The sequence below is a fragment of the Anomalospiza imberbis genome, chromosome 6 (assembly GCF_031753505.1).
Source record: "Anomalospiza imberbis isolate Cuckoo-Finch-1a 21T00152 chromosome 6, ASM3175350v1, whole genome shotgun sequence".
Taxonomy (NCBI): Eukaryota; Metazoa; Chordata; class Aves; order Passeriformes; family Viduidae; genus Anomalospiza; species Anomalospiza imberbis.
In genome coordinates, this window is record NC_089686.1 from 21,829,319 (window position 1) to 21,849,782 (window position 20,464).

A 20,464-nucleotide genomic window follows, 5' to 3' on the forward strand; every position below is an offset into this window, starting at 1 on the left:
CACCAATGCACACTATATTGTTGGTAAAGCGGTGAGATTGCTTTGCTGTGTTTCTATGCTGAAATAAAGCTGGAGGGATACAGTTGTCTCTGGCTCTGTTGTCCTCAGTCAAGGACAGACACTTCTGTATGTGTACTAAACCATTACACTGTCTCAATGCCATAAGTTAATGCACTGAGATTGCCAAAGTGTTGTTTTTTTTTCCTTTACTAACATTTAAAATGTTAAAGATGGAGAGAACAAGACCCTACTCTAAAGCGATTTTTAGAGTTGTCTTGAACACATGAAAGCAAGCAGCAGATTTCTCCTATATGAAATGACAGCTGGAGAAAACAGAAATTTCACTGAAGTTCGAAGCTTAGCATCATTTTCTTTATCATGTTCCCCCTGCCACTCAACATCCAGATCAGATGTTGGAACCCACCTGCAGAAACCTGCATTACAAACTGCAAACTAGTTGCACAGCAAATCCCAACCAGTTTTACTGCATTCACATTACTTCAGCATGGCAGGAGTTTTTGGTCTCTTGAGTGTGATCTCTCTGGTATCTCTATGATCTTGACCCCTAACAACTCAGGTTGAGAGGAGGGACTAAACAGAAGTGGTAATGATTTAAAAAACATTTAAAGTATGCTGAGTGACAAAATTCTTAACCACACTTTGAAAGAATATGGTAATAAAGGAATTAGCACATTACCTTGGAACCTTCAAGAATGTGGGAGTCCTTCTGTAACACATTCTGAACTTCTTCTGCAGTTGAGAATTTAATCCAGCAATAACGTCTGTGAAAGCCTGTATCTCTGTCCTAATTACCAGTTAAAAAAACAAAATGGAATTACTATAGGAAATATTCACATGGGCTGTTAAAAACGTTCTACAGATACTGAATTTAAAGATTCAGAAATTATCAGAGGAATTGGCACACTTGCTGTTTCAGAAGCCTTTTCACACTAAGACATTTGCTGTCAGTGACAGCATGAGGGGTCTAGCAAAGGCTGTTCTACATCCCTTTCAATTTGAATCTAGCAATAATAACAAAAAGCACAATCTTAAGATATTGTTGAAGCCTGGAATACTGTGTAGACAGTAGTTTCAAATTGCAGTATTTATCTACTAATAAGCCAGTCACAACAGAACTGACATTTTAATGGCCACAGTACTTGGAACAACATTCAGCAAAATAAAGCAGCTGCTTAAGAGACTATGAAAGCAGAGTGCCATTCAGAATGACAAGCACTAACTGCACTGAAAAGAAAAACGTTATTTTTAGAAATAATTTGCCAGTCAGAAAAGACAGTTGTCAATAAACAGGTGATAATGAGGAAAAGCCCGGTGTATCCAAGTGCCTTCTGTCCCTACGCTGATCCCACTCAGAGCTCACAACAGCTAAGCCACTCTTACCATGAGGCATAATGGCAACACTTCCAAACCACCTACAAGGTACTGCCTGGTTTCAGTATCACAGTGATGTCTAAATTAGGCTGTCCTACACTGGTGATTTTTGTACCTCTGGGTTTTAAGCATTAATGAAACTCCTCAAGTAATAACTGAATCTAAATGTACACACATGCATCACTTAAATCAGTAATGGAGGTGGGTTTGTGGTAAGCTACCAGACTTTGCAACAAAACAATGCAGTCTGACCTGAGCTTGAGGAAAAACATGACAGGCAAGCACCTAAGCTTCAAGTGTTCAAAACAACCAGCATGTTTCAAACTTTCTCCATTGCCAAACTAATACTCAACAGAGAGTGAACCCATCAGCTCACTAACTGAAGTTCACTACACACTGAGCTTAATTTAACAGGATTACTTCAAGTGGAGAAACAAGCAGACAGAACCTTTACACTTTAAGCGCTGACCTGCAAAGGAACTTTTTTTTTTTGATTGTTCATCTCTAAAAAAGTGCACTAGATACTACAATCCCCAATCTATACACTCAGAAGATAAACAGCCTAAACGACAGGCACTGGCAACACCCTGCAGAGGTTATGGGTTTTGTGTTAGCCCTGCACTCTGGATGGGGTCTGAATCCAGGGCAGAAAAAGACGGTAGGTTCATACCTACATCTTTAGTTTTTAGCCAGTGAAACCAGGCACACAAAAATGTTATTCTCTATTAGAAGAATGGCAACACGATGATAGAGAAGCTCACAGCACTTAGATTAATTATTCAGAAATGGCAGCATCAACAGGATGTGAAGGATGTACTTTGTAAAGCTCTTTGAAAGCCCGTGGAAACCACTAAGCTTCAGTAAGGCCGAGCGCTGGCAGACAAGTGGTGGCGCTCCGGGAAGAAGGAGCTAAGTGTAGAGAGCGCTGAAAACCTCACTAGAATTCAAGATGAGGCGTCCAGACTGCAGCTCCAAGGAAGCGGTGAAGCTGCTTCGGGGCAAAGCCTCAGCTGCAGGAGCAGCCGGCGGCTCTTCCCCGCTTCGCCAAAAAGACACGAAGTGCGGCCCGGAGGCCGTGCGGGTACTCACGAAAGGCAGCTGGCACCTCTGCACCAACCCGAACTGGGAGAAGTACTCCTTCAGCTCCTCTGTGGGAAAACGCAGCAGGTTACGCAGGCCCGGCGCCTCCGCGCAGCCGCGCCGCCCCGGCCCGACCCCGGCCTGTGCCGTACACGCGGCGAGGCCGCCCAACCCCGCCAGCCCCAGCAGCGGCGAGGGATGGGAGGGGGTACGCAGACTCACTGCTCGACACCGTCCAGGGAATCTCAGCCACGAAGATGTTGAAGAGCCGCCGGGAGCGGTTCCCTGTCACCCGCACCGCGCTGGCCGCCGCCATGTCGGGACTGCGGCGAGAGGGAGGGACCGGGAGAGGGAGGGGCGGCCCCGCCCCGGCCGGCCCGAAATGGCGGCGGCGGCGGCCCTGACCCGTGAGGGTGGGGAGGATGCGTTCCGACGGCTCTTTCGCTTCTATCGGCAGCGCGACGCGTCTGACCTGCGGGGCGTGGTGGACTTCTCTGCGCCGGGGGGCCAGGTAATGCTGGGCTGCTTCTGCCCGTGCCCCGCGGCGAGCGGCTCGGAGCGCTTTCCGCCCTCGGCGCGGTGTCTCAGTGCGGGGCTGCGGCGGTGTCGCTGCAGCCTGCTCTCTTCACCTGTTGTTTCCTTTCGTGCCCGACGCCGAATCCCTAGTGCCGCTTCGTTTCTGTCCAGAGGACGCTGCACTCGAACGCTGAGCCTCTCACGGGTCCCTGTGCTGGTTTAAAAGTGAGACCGCGACCCCAGGGGGCAGCTGGGAGGGGCCCGGGGCCCCTCTGCCCGCGGGCCCCAAAGCCGGGTTCGCCCGAGGTGTCCCTGAGCCGTGGGACGCTGCCCGGGGGCACAGGGTGCCGTGCAGCCGCCCCTGGCCAGCGCGGTGCCTAGTCACAGATTTGCTACTTTTGCTTATATTTACTTTCATAATATTTAATTAGCTCCCTACACTGCAGTAGGGATCTTCAAAGCCTCTAGCAGAACCACGTGATACTTAAGCAGCAGAACGTATGGAGAGAAAAAACGCCGAGTTTCACTCTCGGAACGGACGCTGTTTCCTGGGCCTGCTCGCCCCTGTTTTGGCCCTGAAATACCTGGCTGAGCTGGAATCAGCTTCCCCTTCCTGTACTGCCTTCCCCCAGTCAAATGTCTTCTCCTTTCTCGCGCCTGTATAATAAATGCTTGGCTTAGTCATCAGGACGAGTTCAGCTGTTACAGTGGGTTGGGGAATACAGTCATCAGCACAGCTGAAAGTAGTAGCCATCCTAGTAGTTTACCATGTCTTCAGTGATGAAGAAACGATCCTTAAAACTTGTCTTCTGTTTTTTCACCTCACAAAAGAATGACACAAATCTGCTGAAGTGTTGTCATCCAGGGATTTTCTACTTATGAGCTTATGTCAAAAAAAGGAGTGAGGAATATAGTTAAAATGAAACTTTGCTTAATTTTTCAGTGTTTCAATGCTTAGTTTTTTCTTTGTAGTGTTCTGTTAAGCTATTTATTTTTCTATCTTTTTGGACTATAATTTTGCTGCTGCTAATGAAACACAAAACCTGACCCATATGAAATTGCAAGAGGCAATAGAATTAACCAAGGAAGTTGTTAACATCTCAGCCTGTCTTGAGCTTGCAGGACTCCGGTACTTGGTAAAGGATTACAGCATTATGGCTTTTCTGTGAAATTCAAAGTATTTAAAAACATCACAAGGATCTGTCTTCTCTCAATATGACTCTTTTTTGTGCCTGTTACCTTCTAAGATCAGGTGATAACTTACTAGTGAAAACATCTTTTATTCCTCTTTCCACCAGGTTAAAAGCATCTGGCGTTTCTCTTTAAGACCTACGGGCCGGGCAGGTTGGCTTAGATAATATTGCTTCTTTTTTCTCAGAAAACTGCTTCATGCAGTTAAGCTTTTCAGTGAAGTGTGGCATACCCCATCTGTCCTGTTACCAGGCTTATTTAACTGATTCAGCACATGTAATTCTTCAGCTCAGAAACACCTCCTGTTCTCCAGAAGCCCAGGCAGTAGCTGGTGTGGAAGCACTTTGGGCAGGCAGGGAGGTGGCAGAGTTTTGGTGAGAGGATGAGACTTCCTGGGGACACTGTGTGGACAGGACTGTGAAGTAAGCTCAAGGCTGACACTCACAAAGCTGCTTTTGACAAAGAGCTGAAAGATTGGTAAAACTGACTATATTGCCAAAAGATGCTGTCCAGCAAGACTTCAGAGTTTCTTAGAAATTCTATGTATGTAATTTAGTCCTGTTGCTCCGAAAATGTTAACTAGAACTGTCAACTGCAAAGAGATTGATTTACACATGCACCACTACAGAGGCTGTGTGCAAAGGCCTTAATTTGATATACATTTTAAGACTCTTGCAGTCTCTGCCTGTTTATTCCTACTGTGCCTGGCCATCTCTTTCCTTATATGAGCCTGTACTTTTCCACTGCTGCATGGAAAGCTGGACTGGGGAACTAAGCCAGAACAAAACCAGCTTGCTTCTGCCTTGCCCTCCTCAAGACAGTTCCCTGTCCTAAGGGAAGAAGGGAGTAGGAACACAGTAGAATGAGTTTGGTACATTTTTTTCCAGCAAATGTTATCTTAAATACATGTGTTATTGTAACTTAAGGGTGTATGTCAAGTAAATACATCTTGCCAAGCCTTGAGCGGTAGATCCTGCTGTTTGGAACAGAATTGGCAGGGTGGCATTCAGAATTGACTGAGTTTCCGTAGTCCTTCATATCCAACAGCTTTAGTTGCTTCATTGCTATACTGCTTATCCTTCTGTAAATTAGAGATGAGAAAAGTCATCTACCCTATAGGATCATGGGGTAGCCTGTATTTGGAATGTTCTTTAAAATATAAAATGTTATGAGTATATTACTCTCTAATGGAGGTTGATAATTGCCAGAATGTTTTATAATGATGAGGCTGTACTGTGGAAGTGGACAAATCATGATGAATTTTTTTCTCATTGGTATATATTGTTTGGGTTTTTTTATGAGTGGGGGACATCTCATCCCTAGATAAAACCTGTAAGTACCTTTTGATTCTTATGTTCAATGTGTACTGGCTCTGTTCGCCCTGTCCTGGTCACAGCTGTTTAGACAGTAGTTTTTTGGTACATTTGGCATTTTCACAAGATTGACCTTCAAGCATCATAACACTCTTCCTTTTAGATGCTATTTTTGGATGAGTTTTGTGTTTCTCACTCTTTTTTTAACCAGATCTGTTTTATTTTTCTAGGTGTTCAGATCACAGCTCAGTATTTCTTCAGTCAGTGATCAAGATGCCTACAGAGCAGGATTACAGCCAGTTAGCCAGTGGAAAGCTTATGGCCTCAATGGGTATCCAGGTAGGTACCTCTGATTTCAAGAAAAATTAAACACAACCTTGTTGCTTTGAATTCATGCAGTTTCAGTCTTTTTATTTTCTCTTGTCCTGCCTGAAAAAGCTATTTTGGTTTGCCTAAGTGTAATTTAATGTTGTCCTAAGTGCAGGAGGACAAACAAATCAGCTAAAGGGTGGGATACAGCAATATTTATGAGGGTGAGAAGAGCCAGTTGTTTCACAGTGAGATCAGCCAGACCATAGCTCGTGAGAATGAACTCCTCTTGCCTTTGGCAGAGACTTTATTTCTGTAGAATCTGTTTTTCCTCAATATACATCATGCTCATTGGGTACATGGCTGAAATACAGTAGTTTCACAGTTGAAGTGTGGCATCTACTTGTCAGTGTAGGACATGGACTACAGTAAGTGAATAAGAACCTTTTGGCCTATTCATTATGCAGAGTAATTTCATTAGGCAGGTTATTTCAGAAGTGGAAATGTGTTTTAGGTTTGCAGTTTACCTGGTGTAGTCACACAGAGGTATTAGGTTGGAAGGTACCTCCAGAGGTCTAGGCCAACACCCTGCTTAAAGTAGGATGAAGTTGCAAGTTAAATCAGGATGCTGAGAGCTGTGTATGGGTAAGTTCTGGAAATCTCCAAGGAGAGAGTTTACACACCCTCTCTGGGCACCTGTACCAATGTTTGGCCATGTTTTTTTTCCTAAACCTCATATCTAATAAAAATTTGTCTTGCTGTTACTTGTGATTGTTGTCACAATCTTGCTGTGCACATCTAAGAAGAATTGGGCTCTCCTCCTCTCTCATGCTTGTGGATGGTGCTCACCAATACCAGGATGTGTCACTAGCCCTCACTGCTGCTCACAGTTTGTCCTCAAGACAGCCTGGCCTTGGTTTGGAGCTGCTCTTGACCCTTGGGCCATACTGTTGCATGGTGTTATTCTGCCCCGGATGCAGAATTACCGCTCTTGAACTTCTGAGGGTCTCTTTAGTCCATTCTTCATTTGTCAAAGTCCTTTTCAGGGGCAGCACTAGCCTCCAGTAGATCCACTGCTGCCCCAATTTAGTGTAATCTGTAAGTGAAATGAGGGATGAACATCCCATCATCCACGTTGTTGATGTAGATGTAGTTATCTTTGCCCCAGGATCAAAGAATGCAGCTCATAACAGCTGCTGGTTAGACTTTGAATCATCAAATCACTGTTCTTTAAGCCTGGTGATCCATCCAACTTTCGCTTACCCTTTCAATTTGCCCAAAAAATTGTGGCTCCCAGTTTGGCTCCAGTGGTGCTGTAGAAGACCAAATGGAAAACTTTTCTTAAACCAAGGTAAACATAATCCCCTGTTTTTCCCTTGTCTGAACATCTCACTTTAGCAAGCAGTAAGTTCGGTTAGACAAAATTTGCCTTCCATGCTCTCCGTTTCCAACCACCATGTTTCTAGAAGTTGCTGCCATGAAAGTTTGCTTCAATATTTTATCAGGGGTTTTGATAAGGCTGATGAGTTTGTAGTTCCCCAGATCCTCCTTATTTCAGGAATTTTTGTTTGATTAATTATGTTTTTTCTCCTATTTATTTTCATTCATTGGGACCTCAGTTTCTGTGTGATTGCTTTGAAGCCAGCCTACCATTTCTGAAACTGAAGCAGCCATGTAACCCATCTGGCATGTTTAATACACAGGGAATTGAAATCTTCAGGAGAAAGGCTTCTGCCTCTTCTTGCCTCTGTAAATGCTTTGTTCCACTTAATCTGTCATATTATAGCTGCCCTCGCTTGGTCTACTTGTCATTTACTGTCTGTCTAAATGTCTTTCCTAGTAATTACATAGGGGGTGTGGGGAATCACAGGTGTTCCACTTAACTGCTTTTCTCTTCTGCTTTGGCAAAGGAAACCTTTTACTAAAATGAAATGCAAATACATTGACAAATTATCTGTCCTGTTTAGAATCAACTCATGTGTGGACTTGAGGAGAAGAGTATTTTATCATTTTTCAGCTACCTTTATCTGGACATCCTAAAACAGTAGGAGATGTGTAACCAGCTGTCCCAATAGCCTTCGAAGTGAAGTAAGAATTTCTTTAGTTTTTCTATGAGCATGGAAAGGAAGTAATTTGTTTTTTTCCCCACAGTAAGAAATGAAATAGAAGACAAAGGAGTCTGGGTGAATTTCTATTGTGGTATCCGGAGTTGTGTGAGAAGCCTGTGATGCTGTCTTTGGGTCTTTGTAACTGACACTTTTTTTTTGAGCGGTTTTTCTTGTTATTAGACATCTGCATGTCTTATCCTTCCTTTGACTGAGGTTGGAGACTGCTTTCATTAGGTGCAAATTAATTTGTAGTACATAGCAAGATAGTGCTGCAGTAAGAGAATTGCACCGGCTTCCTCAGGGCAATTTCCTTTAGTATACAGATTCACAAAGAATAATTCTTTTACCCTTTCCCCCCACCATCTTTCAAGGGCAAGAGGTTCAATTATGTTGTCTTCAAAGTTTGTCTGTGGTGTTCCTCAGTCAGTTCAGAAAGATTGCTACATAAATATTTCTTACTTCTTACTCTTCTCCCTCCTATATGTGCAAGTCACTGATTTCTAGCACTATTAGTCTTTGTTCTGTGTTTGAACAGAATTTTTTATAGTAAAACTCTACCACTGTTAGAAATTCAGTTTCTGCCTTTCTTGACACAATAAGCATAGTAGTAACCCACTTTTTAGTTGTTACTGCTTTTGTAAATCTAGACCAATCTAGTTTCTTAAGAGAAACCTAGGTCAAGGAAAGGTTTGGAGAGACATATGCATGTTCTAAGTTTGTGAGATAAAAGCCATAAAATCTGGATTCTTGTTCTCATCTCTGCTTGTAACTAACTCTCCAGGCTTCAATGCCTTCATTAATACCTGGGGATAACACATACATAGTAGAGTGTAATTTCATGAATGTAGTAAAATGCTTCAAGCACCCCACATCAAAAGCTGTAGACAGGAAGGGCAGTATTATTATTCTGTTCTATGAAGATGCCAACAGAAAGTAAATATAATGCTTCTGGCAAAGCAACTTCTTGTAGCCAAACCTATCAGAAGGCTGCCATAGTCTGAAAGTGCAGGGAACAGAGTGACGTGAACGACCATATGTTATTAATACACTGAAGGCTTTTTTTCTAACTAGTTACTTTAATCTTGAGTCTCTGAGTTACGCTGGCAGGTAGCTCTTTTTGTGTTTTTATTACCACTTTCATAAGGCCACAAGGCAAGTTTGTATCCTACTGAGACTCCTAGCTTTGCTGCTTCTTTTTTCACCTATTTTTGTCTCTGTTAACTTGATATGACTGAGAAGTTCAAAAAGACACAGTAGGCCAAAACCTTAAAACCTCCTTTTCCTTTGTTCCTCTTATACCCTTATCTCTCTTGATATGTGGATTTTATGTTGGTGAGTCTTATTGAATTGACAGTCTTTGAGAGAATGCCTTGATTCTCAGAGTAGGTACAGTACAGATTAATAGCATCTCTCATATGGGCTGCTGCTTGAACCCTGCCTGAGGTGCCTGGCTAAATGAATGTGCAGAATAGCTGCATGTTTATTTTGTTTTGTTAATTAACAATGCCTGCAAAGTATTTGCAGTCAATAACAAGTGGTTTGGGATATCATTTGACTTTCATGCCCATTTCTGAGTGTTACCATATTAAAATGCAAATATGGATACAACTAGACTTACCTGGAAATAAGTATGAAGAAAAGGGGAGGACACTTTACATTAGTAGACACTTGTTCAGCCCAGGGACTTCTTTCTGAAGTAGCAGTAGGAAGACCGTATGAGTTCAGAGACAGGGATAAAGTTAGTTTGAAGCATAGAAAAACTAGGCTAGAATTGCTTTAACTCTGCTAGGCTTAAGAGAAAAGTCATGCTGAATAATTAAAAAAATAAAATTTACTCCAAAACTATTAGATTTCCACATTCTTACTCCTTTATCTCCTGTAATCAATATGCCTTACACAGATATGTCCTATATTGTAATTTTTGTTTAGACTAGTGTTGGCTGCCCTTTCTGCCTCCTACCTTGTGCCACCATTTGTTTTTTTTCTGAAAAAAGCCCGTAAATTTTAACTTAACTATAATAGATTTCATCAGCTTATATGCAGAGTCAATGGTTGTATGTCTAAGGATTTTTAACTACCTCTGGGTCCTATCCTTTGCTCTAGATTCAGAAAAAAAAAACCAGGGAAACTCCTAATCCTACTTTGTCTCCATCCTCTCCTTTTTTCTTTGTGGTCAGGGTTTATTTTCATACCAAACCCTTTCCTTCCTGGCTGCCAGCGTCACTGGGTGAAGCAGTGTCTCAAGCTATACCCTGAGAAACCCAATGTCTGCAACCTGGACCTGCACATGGCTCCTGAGAAGACCACTGACCTGTGGGGACAGAGCAAGGAGCAGCTGAGGTAAGTCCACTATCGCCCGTCATGGTCAAAACTGATGGAGCCAGATCTTACCTTTGAGAAGATCTAAGAAAATTGAGCAGGGAAGGGAAGCTGAAGAAGATTGTGTGCATGCTGGCAGAATACAGATGGTGTCAGACATACCAAGATAAAAATGGGTATTTCATGGCTTCGTGTGCATCCTTGCGAATTCTCTGCTTTCATTCTCAGTGGGATTCTCCAGTAGCATATTGTTCTAAAGCCATTGGTGAAATGTTACATAGTGACCCTGGCTGATGTGGTGCTTGAAGCTTGCTAAGCTCAGCTCCATGAAGTCCCTCTAGGCCTCAGTTTTCCTGAGGCAAAACAGATCCTTTCCAAAACTCCCCACTAATGGTAGCACTTCTTCCCAGTCAGCTCTTACACCCAGTACACTGTAATTGAAATGCTGTTAGCTCTACTTTCTTGAACTCCTCAAATCTAACAGTTCCCGTGTTCTTATTTTCTAAAGTATTTCTTTTGGTTTGGTTTTGTTTGTGGTTCTTCTTAATTCAGCATGACATTGAATTAAATTTACCATTTTAATGGCAATCCTGTTTAATCTGAAAGATTCCATCAGGGTTGGAATTCTGTGGCTGATGTAGCTGCCTTCTCTCTACCTGATCTGGAATTTAATGGAGAATTTGTCCCAGTTTTGAAGTCAAGTAGAAAGTTTAAAAAAAGGAAAAGTCTTTTAAAGCTTGAACTTTATCAAGGTAACCTGTAAAAATACATATAAGACAGACTGTTTACAGTACACAATCTTTTAGCTATTTGGATATTTATCGTTACCTTATTGATTTCACTGCTCATTTTTCATAATGATTGTTTTGTGTGATGGTGCAACCGGAGTTCTCTACAATGCTCATCTTCCACCTCAGTCTCTTAATGAGGTTGACATGGAGAGATTTTTCTTAAAAAAAACTCTTGACATCTACAAGATATAGAATGGCAAAAGCAAGATTGGGACTTCTAACTGTTTGCACCTAGGAGAGAAGTTACAATCTCACCTGTAGTTTCCAGGCTCAGAATTAGTTACAGAAATGTTGACACCATTATTGTGTTCCATCAAGAATAAAAAATTGTTCTGTGAAAGGATTGTGCATTGTGCCCAATGGCTGAAAAAAGTGGGGTACTGTTTCAGTTTGACAGGCCTCGCCCTGCAGGACCGCCTGTGTGCAGAGAATGATCGGAGCAGAGGTTAATTTGCAGCTGAATCCAGTTCAATTGAAAACAGTTTTTAGGAAAGTGATGGCTGGCAGCAACCCTGGCAATTTTGTGAAGGACTTACCTGAGTCTTCAAGTGAGCCAACTGCTTATACCTAGAGGCAGCAGATGGAACTAGCCAGCCTCTCTAGTATCTGGAGTGAAAGCATTTTGGAGAGGCAGGAAACATGCTTATCTGTAAAGAGGTCTACTTCCTGGGTCACAACTTTAATGCTGTTTAAAGCCATCAGGATAATGCTTGCATGTGCTTGGGTCATGGCCTATCTGCTCTTTTCAGGATGCAGGAATCACAAGGTAGGGTGAATTTATACAACTCCTAGACATATATGTTATGCTTTCCTTACAAACTGGAGCCTGAGTATTTTCTCTGGTGCTGGGGACAATTAAAATCATAAAAGGTAATAGAGCATTCCAACAAGGGAGATACAGATATGGAGATTTATAGGTATGTCCATCCTTGTGTATAAGGAAAATGCTGCAGGGCTTTTACAGATGCAATCATTACCAGCAAATAAAGAAACAAGGGATCTTCAGACCAAAGCTCCCATGCTGTTCAGTCTTTTTCTAACATAGTTATACCAGACCTTTTCTGTGCTTTCTTGTGAGACCTCATTGTTTCCAGATATACAACACTCATATTTTTCCCTTCTTAGCAATCACATATGAAATCACATGCAAAATACCAAGTTCCGGGAATAAGGACTTCCCACACACATTTGGGTTCTTGCTGTTGCACAAACTCTCTAGCACTGTAGCAAAAAAAAGGACATTTTTGAAAAGCACACGCTAAAATTGTTTCATTATGAACATTGTTTGTCAGTTGAAAGATGTACAAGAACAAACTGTGGGCTCTCCCTTTTCTAAATGCTGTGTTGCCTGCTTGTGGGCTACACAAATTGTTTCAAGCAGCAAGTATTTGACAGTTACTGTGTTGGTGTTTATGGTAATTGCAGTTGCTGTTACCCTATGACATGGAAAATGGAAAGACTATTTTCAGTAATCAGTGAGCTAAGAAAAATTTCTAAAGGTAAAGAAACTTGCCTTTTACTCGTGTTCCTGGTTTATCTTATGAGCTATCAGGATGGCATAGTTGAAGGGCAGGAACAAGCTGTGTATCCAGGTAGAAATGCACATTAAATACAGAAGTTTGGCTGAGACTTGACCATGGCAATACAAATATCAATCTTTTTTTGTAAAAGAGAGCATGTCATGCTGAACTAATGAGGCTATAAATGAGAGCCAGCTGTCTCGTACTACCGTTTATCTTCTGAATATATTTCCCTTTTCTGTATTTTTCTTTTTTTACCATAACATGTGACTTGGCTTGAGAAAAGTATGCTGCATTGCTGTAATGAGTAGACTAGAAGATAGATGTGTACCTTCCTTTTTCTATTTGTCATTAACATAATTCTATCTGATTTAGTTACTTTGTAACTTTCCAAAGGCTTTTCCATAGTCTGTCCTAGAAGCTTCTCCTTGAAGCCGCTTTTTGCTTTCATCACCTACAATTAACCATGGTAAATTGGTGTGTGGCTTCAGACCACTCAGCCCCTTTACTTCAGGGCTGTCACTTGAGAAGAACAGTTCTTTGTCCTGCATAGCAGTCTGGATATGGGGACACCTGCAGTCTAAACTTCTTGACGCTGTGGTCATAGGTAGAGAAGTCTTACTTCTTACTGCAAGTCAGGCCATCCTAAGGACATTTTATCAAAGTACCAAATAGTAGAACCAACCATCCTTTGCAATATTAGGCAGCATGCTAAGTTTCACTGTCAGGCAACTCATTTTCCTTTCTTGTAATTTTCCATTAAGTGCCTAGAATATTTTTTTCCTTGAATTTGCAGCTTTCAGATCTTCAGATTCTGGTCTTTAACTTTTGGGTGCTCAAATAGAACATGTTTAATTCTGATTTCTTAATCTGTGCTACTCATTGTGTTTCCATCCGATAATCTCTTAGATACCATTTGAAAATACAAGCTTTCAAACTGACCACACTTAGCAGTAGGCCCACAGCTTCCACACATTCCATGAACTAAATTTTGAAGGTCTTTGGCAGAAGAAAGTATTGGCACTGAAAAAAAAAGTTTAGTATTGATCAGTTTTAATAGCATTGACTGGTTTTAATAGGCTGTGAAATGGATGAGTGAATCTCATTTCTGTATACTGTACTACCAGAAGACCCCCTCAGAAATTAACACATATCCCATTTATTTCTATTTTGTCTTTGTAGAAGGAAAGGTTCCAGTAAATGGGAGCCCAGGAGTCTATTGGAGAAGCTGCGCTGGGTGACCCTTGGTTACCATTATAACTGGGATACTAAGGTATTGAGATTAAATTCTTCTCCATTTTTCTTAGCCAAAAGCACTCAGAAAGGCAAACAGAGAAGGACATCATGGAATAAAGACAGTCTTGAGGACAGGCACTAACAAACTGTGCTTTTAAGAACATTTTAATCTGTATTGGTTGACTGTGAAGGGTTTAACAGCAGAAGTCCATTGCTGCATTCTTTCCTTTGAAAGTTAACATGATAGCATATACTCAGTTCTAAACCTACAACTATTTCAGGGTAAGTGGCATTTTTACCTACCAAAAGGGATGATTACAAAAGCATTGCTAACTATTAAGCTGAGTGTGACTTCTGGGAAACTACTCTTTGGTGGGGTGAGTAGGAACAAGAAGAAACTGCTGCTCATGTGATTTTGAACTTTAATGAGTCTGAACCACTATAGTGCATTCTTACCAACTAACAGCTGTTTTGAGGATCCTGATCAAAATAAACTTTTTTCATGACACTGAGCTAGATGGAGGCTAATAAACACTGGCAGAGTGAACATGCATCTTATCTGTATATAGCAGATAACCAAATCTGCTTGCAGCCTTTTATTCACCAGATCAACCTGTTATTGGATGGTCTTAATAAAAGTCTGGTTATTATCTTCCAGTCCTCTCAGAATGACTTATGAGAGAGAGAAAAAGTAGGTTTGCAGTTAATTTCTGCTTATTATTAATGAAGGAATAAAGATGCTTGTTTTGGAGCTCTGTTGATGAGCTACAGAACTGTCTTTCCATTGGCAGCTTCAGGTTGTGACTGAGAAGATCCTCAGGATGTTGGTACTAATCTTGCTGATTTCAAGTTTAGCATCTAGATATAAGGATTAACTCCACAATTAATTGTATCTCTGGCAATCTCAGCCTAGGCCATGAATTTAATGGTAGGAGGTAAATTGGCTGTGATTCTGCCTGTGTTGTAGTCATTTTCTAGGTAAATGTGGTGTCCTTCAATACGACTATCAGCCAGGATTTTGAGTTCTTTTTCAATGTTTGTTTCTAAGTGTATTTGCTGCTCTGATGTGTTGGGTGTGGCTTTCTTTTTTTTTCCTCCCCCCCTCTCCTCTTTCCAGAAGTACTCAGCAAATCACCACACTCCTTTCCCCTCAGACCTTGCATTCCTATCTGAACAAGTGGCTGCAGCCTGTGGGTTTCGGGGTTTCCAAGCCCAAGCAGGGATCTTGAACTACTATCATTTTGACTCTTCACTGGGAATTCATGTGGATGAGTCTGAACTAGACCATTCTCGGCCCCTGTTATCATTCAGGTGAGTCAAGGAAAGCACACTTGACTGTTATGGAAAGATTGGTGGCTTTTTTCCTAGGGTTGCTTATGGTTATAGGATGGCAGTATGGTGTAGTTTGCTAATTGGGTATATAATCTTCACTCTCAGAAGATTTGAATAGCAGAAGGCTGTAGGTCAGGGATATAGGTTTTTCCTTAAGGACTGCTTAAATAGCCTGGATATAGTGCCTGGAGTGAAGAGTTCTTTTGCAGAGAGCACATTTCTGTTCTAAAGCAGCAAAGTGCCATTTGGGTTCTAAAGAAGTATCTCAGCAAAGTTTCAAACTTGGCAGGGCAATTGCTCACACTGTGCCTATCTTGAACTAGGTCTCTTAGTCTGTTTGCCATGTTCCCACTTCTAAGTTATTCTTAAGAGTCCCTCTGGTTTTTGTGATTGCTTGGGGTGTTCTTTATGAAGGAGTTTAACTACTGATATTTTCTTACTGTACAGAAAATTCTCTACCTGAATTTGTTTTCTCTCTCCATCTTTATACCATCTCTAGTTTTGGGCAATCCTCAATATTTTTGCTTGGAGGCCTGAAGCGGGAGGAGGCCCCGACAGCAATGTTCATGCACAGCGGAGATATCATGGTGATGTCTGGCTTCAGCCGCCTGCTGTACCACGCTGTCCCCAGGGTCCTCCCCAACCCTGAGGGGACAGCTCTGCCTTCGTGCCTCAACCAAGCTCTTTCTTCAGACCTTCCCGTTGGCTCAGTCATTGAGCACAGCTCTGATGAGGACTGGCAGGTGTGTGCCAAGTACCTGCAGTCCTCCCGCATCAACATGACTATTCGACAGGTGTTGGCTGAGGGTCAGAAATTTCCAGAGGAATCTGGGACAAACGGAAAGAGCCAAGCACCCTCTGAAGACAGTTATCATGAGAACAGCAAAGCCAAAAGACATAAACCAAACAGAGTCAGCTGAGACCCCGCAATCATACCAACATGGACCAGGCAGGCAATCTCCATATGGAATTAGGAACTGGTGTAATACTGGAAGTCACTTGTCTGTATTGCAGTTAATAAACTTGTGCAGAATAAATATAGTCCTTCTTGCTGTAATAAATAGGTAGGAGGAGAAAAAGAATTCAAAAGGAAAAGAAGGACTGGGACTCAGGAGATGAACTCTATTGGCATTTTGTTGTAAATGTTTACTGTACTCTGTTTCCTTTAAAATATCTGTATGTCAGAGAACTTTAAGCTTGGTTAAGCTTAAATGGTTTAAGCTTTTGGTGAAGCTTGGTTAAAGCTTTAGGAGTGATGCTTGTAAAGTATTTTGAAATCATTGGGCAGAGAGTGTTAGCAGAAGATACATAATTGCTATGTGATAGGGAATCCTGTTGAGCTTGTAAAGCTCAGCTGAAGCTAAGTAACAAGTATGAATGAGAATGGGGTGCTATGGGTGTAAGACCTACCTGCAGCATTTTCAAGATAATTACTTCTGCAGCAAAAATGGCTTCAGTGGTCAAAAAGTGGCAGCTCCCTCAAGCAACACCTGCTGTAAGCTTTATATAGTCCTGTGCTCTCCTTTTGCCTGTTTGCATCCCCTCAGCTGCAGTAGAATCTGCTTTTATGAATGGTACTGAACATCTTATCCCAGATTTGAGAGAGAAACAGTTGGGAGTGATATCTGCTTAGAATATCTAGCAGCTCCCAACTGGGTCTCCTCCCAGCAGTATGTGACTGAGCCCAACATGGCCATTCTTTCAAAACTGCCCTCTCCTAAGTGCCTGTGTGTTACAGTTCTCCAGTCCCAAGCTAGCATCTGTAAGGAACAAGATGACTTGCAAATAAAAGCAAGCTGTAAATGAAATACCTAAAAAATTAATCGGTGACTATCTCTGTCACCCAAAGATAAATATATTGAAACAAAGAAAAGCACTAGCTTTTGTGCTAGTTCTTTTTAAGATTCAAACCTTCCTATCTACTTTTTAATGCAATTTTAATTGTTTGAGTGGAATGCACTATCCCTGGGGTATTTTGTTGCACTTTCCCAATGAATAGACTTACTTGGTTTTAAATTAAAGATCTCTATCAGTTTTGGGCTGGCTATTTTCTTCTTTTCTTTTTCTCCCTGTTAGTTGTTTCATGTATTGTTAATGCTGCTGTATCTCTTGTGCAGTACCCTCCAGGCTTCTTTTGGATCTACTCCCTCTGCAATCTGCCAGCTCCTGTGGAGGAGCCCTGCATATGTCTGCAGGGCTGCTTTGCCTGCGGGCAGTTCAGGGTTTGTTGGGCAGTTGCAGAGGGGTGTTGCTTGCAGTATCAAAGTCCAGTTTAATACATATGTGGCAGCTTTTCCTCATGGGTAAAGTGTCTGGTCTGCTTACCTCATAGGAGGTGAATGTGTGTTTGCATGCAATTAATTCCTTATGCAATACTGCAAGGAGTTCCAGTAACTTAAGGTCTAAAATAATCAGATATGAGTTTTAATGTCTTATTCTATGCTAGATGTGCATCCTTTCTGTAGCCTGGGCCTGGTATATTTATAGCTGAGCCCTAGGAGAGTGAATATATTACGCAGAGAGGTTACAACATGACCAGAAAGGAAAGTTGACTGAGTCAAGCCCAGAAAACAGCAAAGCTCCCTTAGTGGCAGCTGAAGATGGAGAAGGATGGAGAGGAATATCTGTTTTCCTAACTGAGAAGGCTGACTGTTCTTCACTCTGGAGAAGGAAGCAAAGATTGTCCAACTCTCTCATCTCTGATGATGAGACAAGAAGGTGGTGAGTAGGAGCTGGTTTCTTCATCTCACAGGCTGAATTGTAAGTCCATGGTTTTCATGTCTTTTGTTCCCTATAAATATATATGACAAGCAGTCATTTATTCCAGGATTCAGTTGTTCCTGTGATTCAAGGACAAGAAAGCATACTGTTTACCCTCTGCAGTTAAAAATTGTAGTAAATGCTGCGAACTACTGATAGCAATTGGTCATGAGAAGTATCCAGTCCATTGAAGCCTTATGTTTAGATGTGACTGAATTGAGAATTTGCTGAGTTACTTGCAGTCAAGCTTTTTATCTAATGCCATTGTAAAACAGCCCTGGTCTAATTCTGTATCAGACACCCAGAAAATGAAAAGTCTATGACCCAGAAATGGACATACAAGAAATGACCCAGGAAAAAAAAAGTATCAGTGTACCATGAGAAATAACAACAAGAAGAGAGAATTTTCTGAACTGCCAGCCTAGCAGGATTATTGGTTCTGTGACCAGAGCAGAGGGGAGTACAAGTGAGCAAACCACAGGACTTCTGCAGGCTCTGCAAACTGTGCTTCCAGAATATAATTTCAGAGAGGCAGTAAGTCCTGGGAAGAAGGCAGGGAGTAGGGCTGCATCCAGTAATGTACTCAGGACCCATTGACCTATTCTACACAGCTTTCAGAGTCTGACATTTGCACCACATTTGCTTGGGTTTGTGATGACCTAAAAAAGGATTTTTCCATAGCACTGATCAAATTTTTGTATCTTTAGGTACCACAAATAATTGCTTGTGTTCATATAGGTGTGTGCTAAGATAATCTCTGTAGTTTGTAATCCCTCTAAGGGAGAGGAGGGAAAGAACAGGACATCTGGACCAAATCTGCAAGCAAACGTATGTAATGAGTTGATTACAGGAAGGTAAGCATGTGTTTCTTTCAAAGCCACCTGGAAATGAAGCACATTGTTTACCACATGTATGCTGTTCATTATGTGATCTATAGAAAAAGCTAGCTGTCCAACAATTGGTGCTTTTTTTTTTAATCAAGAATAAAGGGAAAATAAATCTCCAGTTAAAAGACAAAGTGCAGTGGGGTGAATACTGGAAGCAGAAGAGGAAGCTGCCTGTACAAACAAAAAATTTTCAGTCCTCTTGAGAGAACTGTGCTAGAACAGTTCAGTGTTACAACTGGACTGCTGGCTGGTGCCCAAGACAGATTTACTGCATGCTCCATGCGTCCAGGCAGTAACTTATGGGCAAGGTAGTCCCTAAAGCTGTGCCTGCTGCTTGAATGATTCTGATCTTAGGTATTTTTCCTTTCTTTGAGAGCTTATAGACATTTTTTTCCTCACTGTTTCGCAGCAGATATTTCTACAGATTGCAGTAAGGTGCACCTAAGCTCCTCTATTTTGCTGTGTGCTCTGCTGAGCTAGTAGGTAGAGAGAAGGAAGCTGCGTAAGGACTGCCAAGACAGCAGCAACATCACACTGCCATGGCTGGGGTGAAGCTGGCCAGAATCTTATGTAGTGCAGACAGCAGCTCAGATCTGTCTTGTTCTATTCATATAAGTATTCTCTGCATCACACCTGAAACAGGATTGATGTAACACAGAAAGGAGATTTGTCAGGGATAAGATTGTCTTCCACTTTAATTAGGATGCAAAATTAATTGAGCAATAATTCAATGTGCTCTAAGCGTACTTTAGTTCTGATGAAATTGTAAAACTTGCCTGAGTCTGAACACGTTACCTCAAAAAGTTAACAGAAGTACATGGCCTGCAGACATTAATGATCCAGAAAAATACGTCGATAGAGGCCTCAAAAGACCCATATATAAAAGGCCTTTTTTTAGTTAATAATCGTTATGGAAGAAGAGACTTAGAGAAAACCAGACAGTCATCCACAGTCTGCTGATGCCTCCATAAATCCTAACGACCAAAGCTGGTTGAAAACAGTCTATAGCATAAGGTTATAGATATGGTACAAGGAGGCACAAGATGTATCTGACACAAGTTTAGCACAGTACAAAATAAGTTTAATTATTTATAATCAGCAAATAATAATCACAAGTACCTTAATAAAACCATTTTTCTATCCAAGGAATTGAACAATGACTAAAAATATGTTCATATATCCTCTGGTAAAATTGAGGTGAGATAAAAGCTGCTATAAGTAACAGCTTTGCTCATACAAGCTGTTTTCTTGCATCCACATCTGGAGAGAAGGTAAAGGACCATAGAAATGGTGGTTAAAGGGATCTCTGGAGGTGTCTAGTCCAACCTCCCACTAGGAATTAGTGCTGTTGTCTACATGACACTTAGAAACCTCCTGTGATGGAGACTACCATTTCTTTTAGTAACTTGTGCCCAGTGCTGTCACATTCACCTTATGAAGAATTTTCACTTGTCTGAGTTTCCAAGGATACAACCTCTCTCCATTCTCTCTGCCTTTTTTTGCCCGTCTATTATTACTATCAGGAGTTTGCTTCCACTTTCTTTGTGACATTCCTACAAATAATTGAAGTCTACAGTTAGACCATCTCCCCTTAGTCTACTCTGAGCTTCATGGAAGGATTCCAGGAACCACAACAAATCTAACAGTTCCCATGTTTTTATTTTCTAAAGTATTTCTTTTGGTTTGGTTTTGTTTGTGGTTCTTCTTAAT

The 20,464-nt window shown here is 41.6% G+C and overlaps 2 protein-coding genes across 5 annotated transcripts in view; one reads left to right on the forward strand and one right to left on the reverse strand.

Annotated features, from left to right (window-relative positions):
* SLIRP (SRA stem-loop interacting RNA binding protein) overlaps positions 1–3,191 on the reverse strand; it is a 127,590-nt gene extending 124,399 nt beyond the window's left edge. Inside the window, exons 1-3 of one of the 2 annotated variants that reach the window (XM_068192732.1) lie at positions 2,695–3,191; positions 2,482–2,540; positions 698–805 (exon numbers count right to left, since the gene is read on the reverse strand). In XM_068192732.1, coding sequence (XP_068048833.1) covers positions 698–805; positions 2,482–2,540; positions 2,695–2,788 — 261 coding nt within the window. In that variant the 5' untranslated portion in view covers positions 2,789–3,191. The remainder of the gene's footprint in view (positions 1–697; positions 806–2,481; positions 2,541–2,694) is intronic. The other variant, XM_068192733.1, reaches the window with a different exon arrangement.
* Positions 2,840–17,128, forward strand: ALKBH1 (alkB homolog 1, histone H2A dioxygenase). Of its 3 annotated transcripts, none has more exons than XM_068192730.1 (6): positions 2,840–2,983; positions 5,723–5,831; positions 10,128–10,249; positions 13,722–13,812; positions 14,893–15,086; positions 15,607–17,128. In XM_068192730.1, the coding sequence occupies exons 1-6, from the start codon at positions 2,895–2,897 to the stop codon at positions 16,025–16,027; spliced, it is 1,026 nt and encodes a 341-aa protein (XP_068048831.1). In that variant the 5' UTR covers positions 2,840–2,894; the 3' UTR covers positions 16,028–17,128. The 3 variants fall into 3 exon arrangements, with proteins under 3 accessions (XP_068048831.1, XP_068048830.1, XP_068048832.1); XM_068192729.1 differs by having other exon boundaries at positions 2,846–2,983; positions 10,087–10,249; XM_068192731.1 differs by lacking the exon at positions 2,840–2,983 and adding an exon at positions 3,336–3,486.
* The last annotated feature ends 3,336 nt before the right edge of the window (positions 17,129–20,464 follow it).

Coding starts and splice junctions, on each gene's coding strand:
- ALKBH1 (XM_068192729.1), top strand. CDS start 2,855: ATGGCGGCGGCGGCGGCCCTGACCCGTGAGGGTGGGGAGGATGCGTTC. Junction 2,984..5,722: donor TCTCTGCGCCGGGGGGCCAG/GTAATGCTGGGC, acceptor TTATTTTTCTAG/GTGTTCAGATCACAGCTCAG. Junction 10,250..13,721: donor CAGAGCAAGGAGCAGCTGAG/GTAAGTCCACTA, acceptor TTGTCTTTGTAG/AAGGAAAGGTTCCAGTAAAT.